This window comes from Acomys minous (assembly GCF_964271855.1).
Source record: "Acomys minous genome assembly, chromosome: 17".
NCBI lineage: Eukaryota > Metazoa > Chordata > Mammalia > Rodentia > Muridae > Acomys > Acomys minous.
The window spans coordinates 3,404,612-3,422,675 of record NC_140500.1 but is presented as its reverse complement, the minus strand read 5'-3'; the positions used below and the strand labels follow the sequence as shown (position 1 = coordinate 3,422,675).

The following is an 18,064-nucleotide window of genomic DNA, read 5'->3' as shown; positions in this document are numbered from 1 at the left end:
TCCCTGCCTGTCACAGCAGCCCTCTGTGGTGATCCCTGCCTGTCACAGCTGCCCTCTGTGGTGATCCCTGCCTGTCACAGCAGCCCTCTGTGGTGATCCCTGCCTGTCACAGCAGCCCTCTGTGGTGATCCCTGCCTGTCACAGCAGCCCTCTGTGGTGATCCCTGCCTGTCACAGCAGTCCTCTGTGGTGATCCCTGCCTGTCACAGCAGTCCTCTGTGGTGATCCCTGACTGTCACAGCAGCCCTCTGTGGTGATCCCTGCCTGTCACAGCTGCCCTCTGTGGTGATCCCTGCCTGTCACAGCAGTCCTCTGTGGTGATCCCTGACTGTCACAGCAGCCCTCTGTGGTGATCCCTGCCTGTCACAGCAGTCCTCTGTGGTGATCCCTGACTGTCACAGCAGCCCTCTGTGGTGATCCCTGCCTGTCACAGCAGCCCTCTGTGGTGATCCCTGCCTGTCACAGCAGCCCTCTGTGGTGATCCCTGCCTGTCACAGCTGCCCTCTGTGGTGATCCCTGCCTGTCACAGCAGCCCTCTGTGGTGATCCCTGCCTGTCACAGCTGCCCTCTGTAGTGACGCATGCCTGTCACAGCAGCCCTCTGTGGTGATCCCTGCCTGTCACAGCTGCCCTCTGTGGTGATCCCTGCCTGTCACAGCTGCCCTCTGTAGTGACGCATGCCTGTCACAGCTGCCCTCTGTGGTGATCCCTGCCTGTCACAGCTGCCCTCTGTAGTGACGCATGCCTGTCACAGCAGCCCTCTGTGGTGATCCCTGCCTGTCACAGCTGCCCTCTGTGGTGATCCCTGCCTGTCACAGCAGCTCTCTGTGGTGATCCCTGCCTGTCACAGCAGCCCTCTGTGGTGATCCCTGCCTGTCACAGCAGCCCTCTGTGGTGATCCCTGCCTGTCACAGCTGCCCTCTGTGGTGATCCCTGCCTGTCACAGCAGCCCTCTGTGGTGATCCCTGCCTGTCACACCAGTCCTCTGTGGTGATCCCTGCCTGTCACAGCAGCCCTCTGTGGTGATCCCTGCCTGTCACAGCAGTCCTCTGTGGTGATCCCTGCCTGTCACAGCAGTCCTCTGTGGTGATCCCTGACTGTCACAGCAGCCCTCTGTGGTGATCCCTGCCTGTCACAGCTGCCCTCTGTGGTGATCCCTGCCTGTCACAGCAGTCCTCTGTGGTGATCCCTGACTGTCACAGCAGCCCTCTGTGGTGATCCCTGCCTGTCACAGCAGTCCTCTGTGGTGATCCCTGACTGTCACAGCAGCCCTCTGTGGTGATCCCTGCCTGTCACAGCAGCCCTCTGTGGTGATCCCTGCCTGTCACAGCAGCCCTCTGTGGTGATCCCTGCCTGTCACAGCAGCCCTCTGTGGTGATCCCTGCCTGTCACAGCAGCCCTCTGTGGTGATCCCTGCCTGTCACAGCTGCCCTCTGTGGTGATCCCTGCCTGTCACAGCTGCCCTCTGTAGTGACGCATGCCTGTCACAGCAGCCCTCTGTGGTGATCCCTGCCTGTCACAGCTGCCCTCTGTGGTGATCCCTGCCTGTCACAGCAGCTCTCTGTGGTGATCCCTGCCTGTCACAGCAGCCCTCTGTGGTGATCCCTGCCTGTCACAGCAGCCCTCTGTGGTGATCCCTGCCTGTCACAGCTGCCCTCTGTGGTGATCCCTGCCTGTCACAGCAGCCCTCTGTGGTGATCCCTGACTGTCACAGCAGCCCTCTGTGGTGATCCCTGCCTGTCACAGCAGCCCTCTGTGGTGATCCCTGCCTGTCACAGCTGCCCTCTGTAGTGACGCATGCCTGTCACAGCAGCCCTCTGTGGTGATCCCTGCCTGTCACAGCTGCCCTCTGTGGTGATCCCTGCCTGTCACAGCAGCCCTCTGTGGTGATCCCTGCCTGTCACAGCAGCCCTCTGTGGTGATCCCTGCCTGTCACAGCTGCCCTCTGTGGTGATCCCTGCCTGTCACAGCAGCCCTCTGTGGTGATCCCTGCCTCTCTCTCTCTCTCTCTCTCTCTCCCTCTCTCTCTCTCTCTCTCTCTCACACACACACACACACACACACACACACACACACACACACACACTCACCGCCTCTCTGCTGACATTCTAAACCACAGCTCCCCCACTTCCAGAGTCTCCTGACCCACGTGGCTGATTCTGCTCCCATCTGTCTTTTCTGCACAGGCACCAGTGATGCCATCAGAGTCTACGGTCAGGATGCCCTTCGGCCAGCACCTCCCAGTGCTTTCTAACTAGAGCCCACTCTGACCCACAAGGCCGGGCCTGAGCCACCACCCTGCACCTCTGGCTTCATGGCTCCTCTCCTCTGGTCACCGTTGCTGCTCACACTGCTCCTGCTTATAAGGCTGCCGCCAGCCACCTCAGCATTTCCTCTCACACACATGTGGCCACTCCTCTGCCTGCTCTGTTTTCCTTCCTGGTGCCCATTAGTTTCCCAGTGTTACGTATTTTATAAACATATCTTCTTATCTCCCTCGTTATATATATGTTTATATTATATATGGTAGGACTAAATGTTCAATGCTCTGGGCTTTTGTCTGGTTTTGTCCAATGCCCTAGTTCTATGCACTCTATTGCCTTGTATGGAGTACAGAATATGGCTTTTTTTTTCAGACTTATTTATTTTATTTTATGTGCATGCCTGGTGTCCTTACAGGCCAGCAGAGAGCATCATCCCAAGAACTGGAGTCATGGATAGTTTGAGCTGCCATGTGAGTGCTGAACTGAACCTGGGTCCTTTGCAACAAGTTCTCTCTGTCTCTCTGTCTCTCTGTCTCTCTGTCTCTCTGTCTCTCTGTCTCTCTTTTAAGATTTATTTATTTATTACTAAGTATACAGTGCTCTGCCTGCATATACAACTGTATGCCAGAGAGGGCATCAGATCACATCATAGATGGTTGTGAGCCACCAAGTGGCTGCTGGAAATTGAATCAGGACCTTTGGAAGAACAAGCAGTGCCCTTAACCTCTGAGCCATCTCTCCATCCCCAAAGCATTTTTGAACAATCTTAAACTCTTCACTAGTGGAAACTGATCTGCAAAGCCAAGGAAGACTCTGTCCAGGTTCAAGTCCACACACTCACCAGGAGAGACACAGTTCCCATCCAGTGACTCAAAGCTGCAGGCATACGTGTGCACAGGAACGTAAGCAGCGGACGTGTTGAAGGACGGATCCCAAACGATGACATTATAAATGACTCCTTGTCCGGGGAGGGAGGAGAAGGACACAGCTGTTTTGTCGTCAGCTGTTAGGGTAACCACCTAAGGCCAAACATAACAAGTCGTGTTTACATGGCTTTTTGAAAGCTGTGGTCACCTGCACAAGACCTGGAAGAAGCCACGCCAGTCATCAGTCCAGTATGGAATCCCCAGGAGCTACTGACAACGACGCGTATGGATGTGAACTTGTGAGTATAGAGACCCATGGCACCCAGAAGAGGGTGTCAGACCACGCAGCTGTGAGCCGCCTGAAGAGGATGCTGGGAACTGACGTCCTCTGCAAGAGCAGCAAATGGTCTCAACAGCTGAGCCACCTCCCCAGGCCTGAGAAACAGCTTTCTTTTTCTTTCTTTCTTTTTTTTAAAAAATAATTTATTTACTTTTATGTGCATTAGTGTGAAGGTATCAGATCTTTTTGGAACTGGAGTTACAGACAAGTGTGAGCCACTGTGTGCGTGCTGGGAATTGAACCTGGGTCCTCTCAGACAGTGCTCCTAACCACTGAGCCATCTCTCCAGCCCGCGGGCCAGCTTTCTTTAAGAGCCTCTGCCCTGAGTTGGGCGCAGTGGCGCATGCCTGCAATCCCAGCACTCTACAGGAAGTGGAGAGGTAGCTTGGGGTCTCGTTGGAGTTAGAGAAAAGGGTTGGGGGTAAATATTATGAAAATACATTGCACGCATGTGTGAAATTCTCCAGGAATTAATAATATATGTTAAAATCTTAATACAACGTGTACATCCTTCAGCAGTTTCTCGGTGTTTATCTACGTTGCTTAAGTATACAGACACTTAGCACCTACTTCTTTTCGTACCTCAGGATGATAACATCAGAGACATGGCTGCAATCAAAACAGAGCTGACTTAACTCTCCCTGAAGGCCAATGTCGGTTCAGACGACCCAACCCCTCCACATGGGCCATAAAAACCAGACTCACCTTGGCCGCGCTGGCCTTCACCTGGGGCACCTGGGCCATCCTCTGAAGGTGCCGGAGCAGTGAGGCCTCGGTGAGGTCGCCCTCAGGCAGGAAGTACTGATACACGTCATAGCGCAGCCTCCACCTGGACTCCTGGCCGGTGCCCACGTCACACGGCGGAGGCGCCGCAGCTCTAAAAACAAAGCTAAGCATCAGTCTCTTGTGGCTCAAGCCCCGTCCGGGAAAGGGGGTTAGAGCTGTTCGTTTTCAGGCGCAACCCCAACTCTACAGCTGTGGAGTGCGCGATACAAGCGGCACACGGCGATGGACTGAGCTTCACACCGGAAGCCCCTGCCTCCCACGTGATCATACCGGAAGGCAGCTTTGGGTGATAATTAAGTCCGGAGGGGGAGCCCTCCTGAGTGGGACTGCCGCCCATACAGAAGCGGCCCCAGCCAGCTCCCAGGCACTCTCCCTTCTCAAAAGGAGTCTGCATCCTGCAGGAGGCCCCTGCCAGAGCCTCACTGCATCCAAAAAAGGAGAGAAGGGAATTGCCCTAGACCTTGGAAGGCAGGAGGAGGATAAATGCAAGTTCGAGGCCAGCCTGGTCTACACAGAAACTTCCAAACCAGCCAGGAACACAAGTAAGAAAATAAATAAATGCCAATAAATAGCAAATAAATCCAGGCAGCTCACAACCACCTGTAACTCCAGCTCTGGGGCATCCGGCACCTCTAGCCTTTACAGGCTCCTGTGCTCATGCACACACACACACACACACATACACACACACACACACACACACACACACATGAATAATAAAAATAAATCTTTAAAAATAGAAAATTAAGGTGCACTTCCAAGCTCAAAACAGGCTCACATCCCACCTGTCTCTTCAGATAAAGAATTCAAAAGGATTGAGGAGACTACTCAGTATAAACAATAGTTCAAATATTAACTGCGCCAATCCCAAGTACGAAGCAATTCAAGTTTACTATAGGAAGTGATGGGCTGAGGCAGCCTGCTGGGCCTGCTCTACAGTCCTGAGCATCTGGAGAGCAGTTTCGGCGGGGGAGAGCATCCATCCGTCATACCTTGCATAGCCTAGGTTTGCTGGTGCAAACTTGATAGTTGTTTCAAAAAAATTATAGTCCAAGTAAATGTTGGGATCAATATCTAAATCAAACTCCAAATTACAGCCTCCAGGAATGGGATCTGGGGGGAAACGGTGAGATTAGTACCCCAAGAACCCTCTTTGTGCTCCAGGGCACCCACAGCCACCACGAGAACGTCCCAGCCAGCAGTTCGTCAGCACAGAAGGCCAGCATCTGCCGTGTCATCACAGAGTTAGGACGTCTACAGTTCCCTCATTCCCTGTCCCCTCAAACTGTCTCTTTCAACCCCAGGGCTGTGTGTACATCAGCCCTGAGCCGTTCCCCAGATCTGTCCCCAAATTTAACAGTCTGCCTGTCTCCACCACCTTCACTTAGCCGTCACTGTAAGCTGTCTAAAGAGCTCCCACTAAAGGACGCTCCTGCTCTTTCAGTCAGACACTGCTGACTTTGGATTTTTCTGGAATGTACTATTTACCACTCCTGGTCAGGCACAAATTGCAGGCACTCCTCTGACCTCAGATGTCTCCTCAGCACTGTAGTTATCAGGTACCGTGCTTGACAAGCTCAACACGAGGAAATAACAGAACTCCCCCAGGCGGCTACACTCTCCCGAGTGGCCTTGGCCTTAAAGCCAGCTGCCCGTCTAATCTCATTCTGTGGTTTTCCTCTTCCCTGGAGGCTGATGGCCACCGAAGCCAGAGGAGCAGAAGCCGAGACGTAGGGCCTGGAAGGCCGTAACCATGACGGAGATGGAACACTCCAGAACCACTTCAGGAGCTCGTTAACTTTACTCAGGGAGAACGCTCCCTTGGGAGGTGGGTGGTGGCTTCCAGGACAGGTGTCCATAACTGGTTGAACCAGGCACTTTAAGGATGCTGGTTTTGCATTCGGCAGCACAATCCTATCACATGAACAGGAACACAGCACCTAGTTATCCCACAGGCGCAGGGAGGGCAGAGCTAGCAGGGAGCTGTGTCAAGGGCCATATATCAAATGTGGTTAGGAGCATCTATGTCTAAAGACACCATCCAGATGGAGTCAGGCAGAGAGCTGGAGAAGAGGGAGTCCTGCACCTAGCTAGCTGCGACCTCAAACAGCAGGGGCAGGGGCCTTCCAACATCATTCCTTTACTGCAGGCCAGCACTCTAGCTGCCAGCTGTGTGCTCCTAGTCAGACATCCCACAAGCATCTCAGACTCACCGTGCCCTTTACAGAAGTCACGACTGCCTCCAGCCCACCCGACACCTACCCCTGCTGTGTAGCACAATCTCCAATTAGTCCACACAGGAGGCCGAGGCTCCTCTCTGATAACGCGTAGCCACTGTGCCTTTCTGGTTCCCTCTCCCAGGCTCAGGACCCGCTTTCCGGCCCCACGTTTCACTTGCTGTGCTCATAGCTCTGTTCTTTCTTCTTCATGTAGCTCAGGCTAGCCTTCAACTTGCCACGGAGCTGACTCTGACCTGTTGGTCCTCTGGCCTCCACTTCTTTGTGCTGGACTGCAGGCATGCGCCACAAAGGCCAGTTTTATACAGTGCTGGAGACAGCACCCAGGGTGCCGTGCATGCTGGGCAAGCACTGAGCAACCAAGCTATGGCACCAGCTCCTCTGTATTCAGCTCTCTGAAGATGAAGTGGACTACCTCCCCAAACGCTCTACGTTTCCTCCGAATCCACCTTAGCAAGCTGTGCCCACTGTCCACGGCCCTTTGCTCTCGGGCTCCAGGCGCCGCCATCGCTCTCCAGACCCTGCCTGCGCCTTCCCTAGGATAAGCCTATGCCTCCTCCGCCCTTGGCAACATGGAACTGCAAAGGACGGGGCCTCCTGTTGCTCTTCCAAGGGCTCGATGCATAGTTTGGTTGGTTTTGTTTGTTTGTTTAGTGAAGGGATAAGCTCTCCAGCCATGACCTGAGCTTCCAGTCACACCAACTCGCTGCTGCTCTTACACTCAAACACTTTGATCAAATAAACTGCACCCCTAATAGACAATCTACCAGGAAGATTTCCCCTTAGGGTTCCACATGGTAGCTCATATCCACACATGAACTGGTATAGGAAATTACCTCTTTCTGAGTAGGGCAGCGGAATGGCCACACTTTGGACAGGCTTCGTATCTTTCGTCTCCAAGTACCAAGTGCACGTAGTCTGCCCGGGCCTGAGGATGGAAACCAGCCCTTTGTCGTTGCCTGTCCCTGAGGCGCCAGGAAGGAGCGTCTGCGTTGGGGAAGCAAAGCCATCATGAAAACAGAACTGAGAAATAACATCCTCCGCAGAGCCGCCCAGTGTTCACAGGTCTCTCCAAATCCCCTCAGAACAAAAGGAAAAACCTCCTTACAGAGTTTCCATCTGATGTTCATATAGCCACACCTTCACATAGGCGACTCTAAGTCACACCGTCACTGCGGGCTGGAGAGGTGGCAGTCAAGAGCACTGGCTGCGTGTGTGTGTGTGTGTGTGTGTGTGTGTGTGTGTGTGTGTTCATGTATATGTAATTGTAGCCATGTGTGTATGCCCAGTGCGTGACCATACACGTGGAGGACAAAGGTTGACACTGGGTATTGTCCTTTATCCCTCTTCAACTTATTATTTTAATTAATTGGTACATTTTAGATTGTGTGTGTGTGTGTGTGTGTGTGAGTGGTTTGCCTGCATGTGTGCATGTACACCCTTGCATGCCTGGTGCCCTCGGAGGTCAGAGCCTCTGGAACTGAAGTTACAGATGGTTGTGAGCTGCCATGTGGGTGCTGGGAACTGCACCCAGGGCTGCCCCAAGAACAGCAAGTGCTCTTAACCACTGACCCATCCTGCCATCCCCTGCAGATTTTGTTTTGTTGTTTTTATTCTTCCAGACAGGGTTTCTCTGTGTGGCCCTGGCTGTCGTGGACTCACTCTGTAGACCATCCTGGCCTGGAACTCACTCTGTAGACCATCCTGGTCTCGAACTCACTCTGTAGACCAGCCTGGCCTCGAACTCACTCTGTAGACCAGCCTGGCCTCGAACTCACTCTGTAGACCAGCCTGGCCTCAAACTCACTCTGTAGACCAGCCTGGCCTGGAACTTACAGAGACCCACCTGCCTCTGCCTCCTGAGTGCTGGGATTACAGGCGTGCACCAGGCGTGTAACCTTTGCAGATTATTTTTTTAAAACACAGTTTCTTGCTGAACCTGGATCTCACTGCCTGGCTAGACAGACCGGCCAGCAGAGCCCTGTTTCCACCTCCCAGGCAGGGTAGCAAACCCACACCAGGACTGGCTGGCTCTTCAGAGGGCTTTAGGGATCGACTCATGTACCCAGACACCGGGGATCAGGGTGCAGACCAGTGGTAAAGCTTGTTATCAAGGGTGATGGCCTGGATTTAATTCCCATCTTGATACTGGGAAAGAGATTAAGGGAGTGATGGAGGGAGGCAGGCAGAAAGAAAACGCTACGAATTGCACATTAAAATTTTCAATTCACTACAGTGAACTGGGCTGAGATTTATTCTATCAGGTTCTGAGGCCGAGAAGACAAAACAGGAACTCTGGCCCCAAAGAGTCCAGTCCACGGAAAGCATTTGTTTTAGGTTTATTTAGTTACTTATTTTTGTCTTATGTGTATGAATATTTTTGCCCGTATGCATGCCTGCCCACCATATGTACGCCTGGCACCTGTGGAAGCCAGAGGAGGGCATCAGAGCCTCTGGCACTGGAGTTAGGGACAGCTGTGAGCCGCTGTGTGAGTGCCATGCCGGGAAACAAACTCAGGACCTCTGTAAGAGCAGCCAGTGAGCCTTAGCCACTGATCCACCCTGCTGGACGGCCAGCTGGTCTCAGCTTCACTGTGCAGCGGAAGCTGGCCTGTGACTCCTAATGCTCCTGCCTTGAGGATCAGAATGTTACCTTAAGCCACGAGAATGAGAAGGGAGAAGCATAGCAGATGAGTTTCACCATGGCAAGCCTCAAAGTAGAGCAGGTGGCTTCAGAGAACGCGTTGCCGTAGCGACCAAAAAATCCAGACCGCCATGAGTGCCGCTAGCCAAGGATGGAAGAAAGAGCACTACTCTTCACAGTCAGTTCTAGAACCCTCTGTAGTTCTGTTCCTCTAAGGACTCTGGTCAAGGGAACTCACCCAGGAGTGAGATCTTGTAACTAAAGATGCCAGAGACCTTGCTGGGGGAGCCAGGCCCACACAGAAACAGACACCAAAGTGTAACACACAAGACGGCAACATTGTAGAGATGACCTTCTCAAGGAAATCACCCTTTGCACCCACCTTCGTAAATGACACGGTGGCGTTCTGATACTGTGAGTGTATTTGGAAGAGAAGAAAGGTCACGTTGCTTGAAACATGGCGCAGAATGGCCTCCCGTGGAAAGGGCCCGCTGAGCACCAAGTATGTAAACTTCCCCACAGAAAATTCAAGGAGACCTACAACAAACGAGAAAAGTTCCTCGTTACAATGTGGTGCCTCTAGTATCGATTTCACTCATAAACAAGTGTACAATGCTAATTTAACCCGCTTACCTCAGCACTTGGAGGCTAACCCAATGACTGGGATCTGCGTGAGTTCAAGGCCAGCCTGGATGACAGATCAAGACCCTGTGGTGTTTGTGTGTGAAGACGAGGATAGCTCTAAAGCTGAGGCCGGGTGTGCTAAGAAGAAGCCATTGCAATCCTGAACTCACAGTAGCCATGGTTACCTGCCAGGCCTGCACAATCTAGCCCTGTGAACAATCCATCCTGAGCACAGGGGCTGTGGGCTCCACCCCTCCTGCTGACCAACAACTACCACAGATTTTAGGGGATCACTGTATTTAGTTGTGCACCCCCGATTGAGCCCACCAGTCTCCAACAGGTAATCCCAACCCCATGTGTAAAAGTGGCAAACAATTTACTTTTTCTAATGACACTGTCTAAAAAACAACACAAATATGCCTTCTGGCCTGTCAGCCGTGGTGGGGCCTGTTTTCCCCAGCACTGAGGGGCCACTAACTTTTTCATCGTGCAAGGGGCTCTCAGCTCGTTTCTGTCCTCCGTCTCCTGGTTTCATTTTTGTGTCCCCCCTCTCCCCCCCCCCAACACACACACACACCCTTTTCACCTCATTTTCTCCATTTCTTAAGAGTCAGCAAGCTGGGGCTGGAGAGACGGCTCAGTGGTTAAGAGCACTGCCTGCTGCTCTTCCAGAGGTACTGAGTTCAATTCCCAGCACCCACAGGGTGGCTCACATCTATAATTTGATCGGATGCCCTCTTCTGACATGCAGATTGTACACGTAGACAGAGCACTGTATACACCAAAAGCAATCAGCAAGTACTTATAAAATCTGTACAGCCCATGCATCCGCGCCACCTCCGTCATCTTGTGGGCCTCCTTCCCTCCAATGCACTCTACACGGCATTCTGGTGACCTTTTTTTTTTTTTTTTTTTTTTTTTTTTTTTTTTGGCCATGACACAGACTCTGGAGCCAGAACAGCTCAGAAGGCCTGGGAAAGACCGAAACCATTTCTGGAGATATGTGCGTAGTCAACCCTCCTCAGCATCTCTTCAACCCAGAAGCGAGAGCCAATCTCCAAGGCACCAACACACTAGGAAAGCACAAGACCAATGCTCAGCAGCTGAGAGCACCGGCTGCGCTTGCAGAGGACTCAGGTTCGGTTCCCGCCACCGACATGGAAGCTCACAACCGCCCATATCCAGTTCCAGGGCACCAAATGCCCTCTTCTGGCCACCTCAGGCAGCAGGCACACATGTAGTGCACAGATGTGCACGCACACAGGACATACATGCACATCTATACACATAAAATAAATAAGATGACTCTTTAGAAAAGAAACATAGGGCCACAGTCACCAAAATGATTAAACAGCAAGTGACGGGTAACAAGTGAGTGAGCAGGAACCGCTGGGAGCGCATGTCGAGTGGCTTTGCTTTACACATACTCTTTTTCAAGTTTCAAAGTGTTCTTATCAGAAATTTCTTGATTTAGCAAAAGCTTCCAGCTTCGATGGCCTCAGGATTTAAGCTCTGCCTTGAATCTACATTTTAAATCTGTGAAAACGGCAACAAAACGCACCCTACCAAAAAAAGCTATGTCCAATTCTCAGCACTTAGAAGGAAAAAGACATTAAACAATATGGGGAGGCTGTCAACCCTGCCCGTTGCTTCCCCTTGCACACATCCCCACAGCTGACAGTCTGCTGCAGGCACCGTCATCCCTCAGCAGCCACACGATACAGGCCCCAGACGCTTCAGACTGCCAACCCCTGCCCATGCCTCACATAAAACCGTACACATAGGAGGAGACGAAGAGATGGCTCAGTGAGTAAGAGCATGGGGGACCTGAGTTCAAACCCCAGTACCCTCATAAAAAGCCAGGCACAGCCACGTACCCTGTAACTTCTGTACTATGGAGAGCAGAGACAGGAAGACCACTGGGGCTTTCTAATACCAGTATAGCCCCAGGGTCAGGGAGAGACTAGACACAGACACACACACACACACACACACACACACACACACACACACACACACACTGTATGCAGTTTGAAAATGGTGAGCAGAACGTGGTGGTGACAGGCGCCTTTAACCCCAGCAGAGGAGGAGAAAGGTGTGTAAGCGTTTGACACAGACCACTCACTCACTCACTCGGACTTCAGCATCTGTCTAGTCAGCGCTGATACCTCAGGGCGGAAGCTGTGGCTCGGTGAGAGAGCATCTGTGTAGCACGTGTGAGGCTGGGCTCCCTACCAGCACTGTGGTGGGTGGGGGAGGTAGCTTGGCTCTTTTTTCCCCCTCTTGAGACAGGGTTTCTCTGTGTAGCCTTGGCTGTCCTGGACTCAATTTGTAGACCAGGCTAGCCTCGAACTCACAGTGATCCTCCTGCCTCTGTCTCCCTGAGTGCTAACTCTCAGAGTTTTATTACTTAGGGTTTCTATTGCTATGAAGAGACACCGTGGCCACGGCAACTCTTATACAGGAAAGCATGGAACTGGGGCTGGCTCACAGTCCAGAGGTTTAGTCAATCATCATCATGGCGGGAAGCATGGCAGCGTACAGGCAGACACGGGGCTGGAAAAGGAGCTGAGAGTTCTACATCTGGATCCACAGGCAGCAGAAAAGAACTGACTTGAGCTTCTGAGACCTCAAAGCCCACCCCCTAGTGACACACTTCCTCTTACAAGGCCACACCTCCTAATACTGCCACTCCCTATGGGCCAAGCATTCACCACAGGAGTGTATGGGGGCTATACCTATTCAGATCCCTACAGGGGCAGAGACAGGAAGTCCAGTGGTCAAGGTTAGCCTCAGCTAGATAGTGTGAAGCCAGCCTGGACTATATGAGACTGTCTCAAAAATTCCCCAAATTAAAATAAAATACTTCTGTTTTACAGGAGAGTGTTCTAGAAAGCACAGAGGTGAGATGGTTAACTTATGTGAGATTTCTGATGCCATGGTGTGACAGATGACCTTTGTCCTTTTGGTTAAACAGTGCCTAAGTTGTATTCCGGTCTAAATACTCGTACCTGAGAACTAAGGGCAGAGACATGACTCGGGGAGCAGGAGTGAAGTTCAAGGTGAATTAAAGCCTGAGCTGCTGACTTCAGGAAGAACTCTTGCTTCGGAGTGCTCCACAGAAGCCTCACCCCACAGGCCAGCAGCAGGAACCAGGCGGAAGACAGTGAAAGGGGATTGAGCGGGAGACAGTGTCAAACCTGGGCCTGTTGTTTTAATACCAGTAATGTTAAGAACAGGTACCTTAAAACATTTCTCTTTTTCCAACAGCTCCTTATCCATCCCACTTTCTGTGGTTTCTATGAAGAGTCCTTATCATAAGGACATGCTAGACAGGCTCTGGTTGTCTCCATGCGCAGAGCCCTGGGTTTGATCACCAGCCATGCATAAGCAGGTGTTGGGTGCTGTGATCCCAACACTGGAAACAGGGGTGGAGGCAGGAGGATCAGATGTTGAAATCATCCTTGGCTACGGGGGTAGTTCAAGACCTGCCTAACCCTGTCTAAAAAACGAAACAAAGTCCTCTGGGCAACTGACCACTGCAAACACCAAGTTCTGTGACTAAGAGAGCGAGGCTCACACCCCTCTGCTCTTACCTGAGCCGGCCCTGTGTGGGCATGATCGGCCATCCAAGAGCCATTGCACAATCTGCACAGATGATTACACCCTAACCACGCTCCTGCGGTTTCCCTCCCGGCTACGCAGGCTTTGTCATACCCGATGATCCAGTGTCAGGCTCCTGCCTAGCCTGGCAGTAAATGCCTGTTCAACAGTGACTGAACCGTGTGACTTGAGGCAAGGCATTCATTTCCTCTGGGCCTCTGTCCTCTCACAGTAAAAGGGAGGTAGCCATGCTACAGAAAGCACCCAACAAGCGAGAGGACGGTTTTCAGCCATCAGATGCCGCACAACGAGCATCCTGAGCTTTGTGGCTCATGGTGCCTTGGAGACACAGCTCCTCAGTTAAAAGAGAAACCAGAAAACGTTCAGGCATTCTCAGATTGGCCCTACAAAGACACTAGTGGGGAGAATGCCCAGGGAATGCGTTCAGAGAGATGCTCTGCCTACCATAAGCAGCAACAAGGGGACTTCCACAGAGATACAACGAAAGACACTCAAGGTAGGGCCTGGGGGCTATAGAGCTTAGTGGTAGATGCTTGCACAGGGCTCTGGGTTCAATCCACAGCACCACCAAAAAGAATCCAGAAACGAGAGGAAAAAAAAAGGGAGGTGGGGCTGGGAGAAAACTGCATGTACTAAGGTATGAGGGGCTCTGGGCAGAACACAGAGAGAGAGAGAGAGAGAGAGGGCTGAAAGAACAGCTTTTACCACATACACGATAAAAACTGGATTTCCTTCATTTGGTTTTGTTATTATTATCTGGTTGTTTTCTGTCCTAAGGAATGAAGCCAGGCCCTGTAGAGTACTAAGCAAGCAGTCCACCACTCAACCACATGCCTGGTTCTTCCTTAATATTTATATTTCAAGGCATGGTCTAACTTGCCCACACTGCCTTTGAACTTATGCTCTAGCCCAAAACGGCTTTGAGATTGCAATCCCTCTGCCTCAACTTCCCAAACAGCTAGCTAGGTCATGACAAGCCTCAGACATCCAGCCTAGCTGGAAAGTGTATTTAATTTCTACTCACAGAAGAGACTTGGCAAGAGAAGACATACCCAAAATACATCCTACAGAAGTTAATAGGAGCCTAACTTCACCTCCAAGCTGTCTGGAGAAGGAGTCACCAGAAACATTTGACAGGCATAATTAGGTCTTATGACTGGGGTGTGGGAAGAAGACAGCACATCAAGGAGGTAGCAGAGCGGGCAGCCCAGGCAAGATGGCGTGCTCGCTCACTCGGTACTCGGGACAGATATGGCTCTGTTTTATCTGACATTTTAAAAAATGGTCCCAAGGCCAGGTGGTGGTGGCGGCGGCGGTGCACACCTTTAATCCCAGCACTCGGGAGGCAGAGGCAGGCAGACCGCTGTGAGTTCAAGGCCAGCCTGGTCTACAAAGTGAGTCCAGGACAGTCAGGGCTACACAGAGAGACCCTGTCTGGGGGCAGGGGAGGGGAAAGGACCCAAACTGCCATCTGAACAGAAGGGAGTGTGTTTCTATTTTCGTAGGCACTTTCCATCCCTAACCAGCCAGAGTCCTGTTTTCCTTCCACTAACTCCATTCTAGAAAGACCTTCCATTCTTAATCGCTTCCTCTTTCCCAATGAGATCCCTATCTTAAAACGGCCCAACCCCTCCTTCGGCTATTACTGAAATGCACCTCAGACTTCCCTCTGCTGTGCTAACACACAGCCGCCAACCTCAGGAGAGCTGACAAAGCGTAGCCCTCCTAAGTCTGCCCAGTCCTCAGACTCAGAGAAGGACGGCCCAGCTCCTGGAGCTGGTGGCCATCAAGTGTCCCTTACAACTTTTACTTGTCTGTGGCTTGTTTGTTCATTTTGAGGTAAGGTATTGCTGTGTGGCCTACACAGGCCCTGAACTGGAGGCAATCCTCCTGCCACAGCCTTCGAGGTGCTCAGAATGACAGGCGTGCACCATGCTCAGCTACCCTTTTTCATCTTCTGATGGCAAAGATTGAGGCTCTAGACCAGTGCGGGCTGCCTGTTTGGTATGTGCGAGGGCCAGAGGCCGATCCTCAGCCCCACAAGGTAAATGCATAAAGCTAACAGGACGTGCACACCACAGAGAACACACGACCTTTCAAGTTTGGAATAAAGCAGTCACAGGCATCTGTCCACACAGGGGCCCGTGGCCCTCATCAGAGCCCGCTCCAACGTGGGAAATGTGGACACCCCACCCCCCACTCCCCGCCCCCCCAGCCGGCTCTTACAGGACGGGCTTCCAGGGGGACAACTGGGTATGAACCTAAAGCCAAACTGAAGGCATCCAGGCTAGCAGAGACCAGGACTCCGAGGAGGACGAGACGAGCCCCGGGACGCAGCTGGTCAGAGGAAGCACCCAGAATCACTGAGCATCCAGCCTCGGTGCCCTGGTCCTGCTGAGACCGGGCAACACCTGCCACTTGTATCACAACACAGCCGCTCCACAGGAGGCCCATCCTTCCGCTAAGTCTACGCTGCTTTCACCATCCAGATGTGCGGAATGTCGGCGTCTTAACACAAGTACTATCACCTGCAGCACAAAACAATGCTGATACATAAGACAGAGAGAACAGCACCGGCAGCAGTAGATGTGACAATGTAAAAAAAAAAAAAAGTACTAATTCTCCACTTACTACTTTTCTTCTCAACTTTTGTGAAAAGTTCTAGATAATAAGTCCTGAAATTTCAAGCTGGACATAGAAAGGCCTGCCTCCTAGCCCTCCAGACTCAGGCGCTCTTCCACATCAACCCCAAACTCAGGTGCTTCACTCACTCACCCTCCTCAGAAGGCTGTTTCTTACCGCCCCCACCCCCAGCCTCTGCCTCCTGAGTGCTGGGATTAAAGACGTGCGCCACCACGCCCGGCCAGAAGGCTGTTTCAAAGATTGGTAAATTAAATCCAAAGCCTCGTGTTGTGATTTTTTTTTCTTTTTTTTTTTTTTTTTTTTTTTCTTTTTTTTTTTTTTGGTTTTTTCGAGACAGGTTTTCTCTGTGTAGCCTTGGCCATCCTGGACTCACTTTGTAGACTAGGCTGGCCTCGAACTCATAGTGATCCGCCTGCCTCTGCCTCCCGAGTGCTGGGATTAAAGGCGTGCGCCACCACGCCCGGCTGAATTTTTTTTTTTTTAAGATAGGGTCTCAAGTAGCCCAGGCAGGCCTCAGAACCCTTAGGTCACCGAATCTGACTTTGGGCTCTCGATCCCCCTGCCCCCACCTTCAGAACGCTGGGTTTCTAGGCAGCGCCACCACACAGGGTCCACTACACGAAGCTACCAGCGGTTCCTTTGTGTAATGAGCATCTTGAGCCTCCAGGGGGCGGTCGTTATCTCCTGGGGCTTTGACACTTAGAGAGCACTGAGCCCAGGAAAAAAAAGCACCTAGCACAGCGCCAGAGGCGAAAGCTTGCCCTGACTGTGAGCCAGAGTTGTCTTCAAGAAAATAGACCGTTGTGCGTGTGTACACTCAACACACACGTTTGTACTTTCCATCGCTGACCTTAGTTGTACGCAAAGACCCTAAAATGCGGCTCTACGCAGACTTTTCAGAGATAAGCATATAAGAAACCGATCCCGTCGTTCAGAAAACTGTTGCATTTGCTGCTTGTCTCAAGCTCAAAACAAGGAATGCATTTAACGTCACCAGAAAAAGCATGTGATCACCAGCCTGGCACAATTAGTGCTTTTCACATTTCCCATTAACGCTCCCGCCCTTCTCCCAGCAGTCGCTAAACCCTTCTCACTCAACACGTGACCTAAGGGTCTCAAGACCCATCGCTGTCTCATTTTCCCCTCAAAACTTCACCCATTTGAAGAGCGTCTAGATTTGGGAGCGTCACGGCCAGCTGCTGCGTGGAATGCCTTAGTTCCTCGACAGAGTTAGCTGCCCCGTAGCCGACGGGCTTGGTTTTAGTTCGTTTGGCCCTGACTCTCACTCTCCAGACTGGCCTTGAACTCAAAATCCTCCTGCCGCAGCCTCCGCGGGGTGCTGCGCTTACAGGCGAGCTCCCCGAGAAACTCAGCTCAAAGGGCCGTTTCAATGCGCCCAGTCAAAGCTACAAACATGGCTGCTCCCTCCCGGGAAGAAAGTCTGAACAGGGGTTACTTATCTCTTCCCGGTTCTCAGCCCCAACGAGGCGCCCACAGAAGGGACCCGGTCCCGAACCCGCGAAGCCGAGCCGAGCGAGCGCCTGCAGCCCGGGAAAGGAGCGCGGACCCGGGCGGCCTGCGGCCTTGCTGCGGAGCGGAGGAAGCTCGGAAGCTCACCGTCGCTGGAGTTCGCCTGGGCCACGGCGGAACCCGCCGCCAGGGCCACCAGGACCGCCAGCACCAGCAGCCGCCACATCTGTGCCGCGGGCCGGGGGCGCGGGCCCGGTGCTACCCCGCCTCACCCGCGGGCATCGCCCGCTGCTCGCCCGTCCCGCGCGCGCACGTGCCGCCAAGCGCGCTCTTCCGGACTCACGGCCGCGCGCGCGCCCCCTGACGGCCCCTGCGGGCGCGCGCCTGCTGCCGGGGCTCCCGGGCCAGGCCTGGTCCAGCTTTTGTTGTGTCTTCACCTCTCTCCTCTCTCTCTATGTCTCTCTCTCTGTCAGTCTCCGTCTTTCTCTGTCTCCCTCTGTCTGTCTCTGTTTCTGTCTGTCTGTCTCTGTCTCTCCTTCCTTCCTCCTTTTTTAAAATCTTTCCTTTT

General features: G+C 52.5%; 1 protein-coding gene across 2 annotated transcripts in view; it reads right to left on the bottom strand.

The window, feature by feature from the left end:
- Positions 1–17,826, bottom strand: part of TM7SF3 (transmembrane 7 superfamily member 3) — a 32,671-nt gene extending 14,845 nt beyond the window's left edge. For both annotated transcript variants that reach the window (XM_084766581.1, XM_084766582.1), the window contains exons 1-6: positions 17,644–17,826; positions 9,518–9,672; positions 7,328–7,478; positions 5,247–5,367; positions 4,174–4,345; positions 3,104–3,281 (exon numbers count right to left, since the gene is read on the bottom strand). In XM_084766581.1, the coding sequence (XP_084622707.1) occupies positions 3,104–3,281; positions 4,174–4,345; positions 5,247–5,367; positions 7,328–7,478; positions 9,518–9,672; positions 17,644–17,722 (856 nt within the window). In that variant the 5' untranslated portion in view covers positions 17,723–17,826. The remainder of the gene's footprint in view (positions 1–3,103; positions 3,282–4,173; positions 4,346–5,246; positions 5,368–7,327; positions 7,479–9,517; positions 9,673–17,643) is intronic.
- Positions 17,827–18,064: the final 238 nt, after the last annotated feature.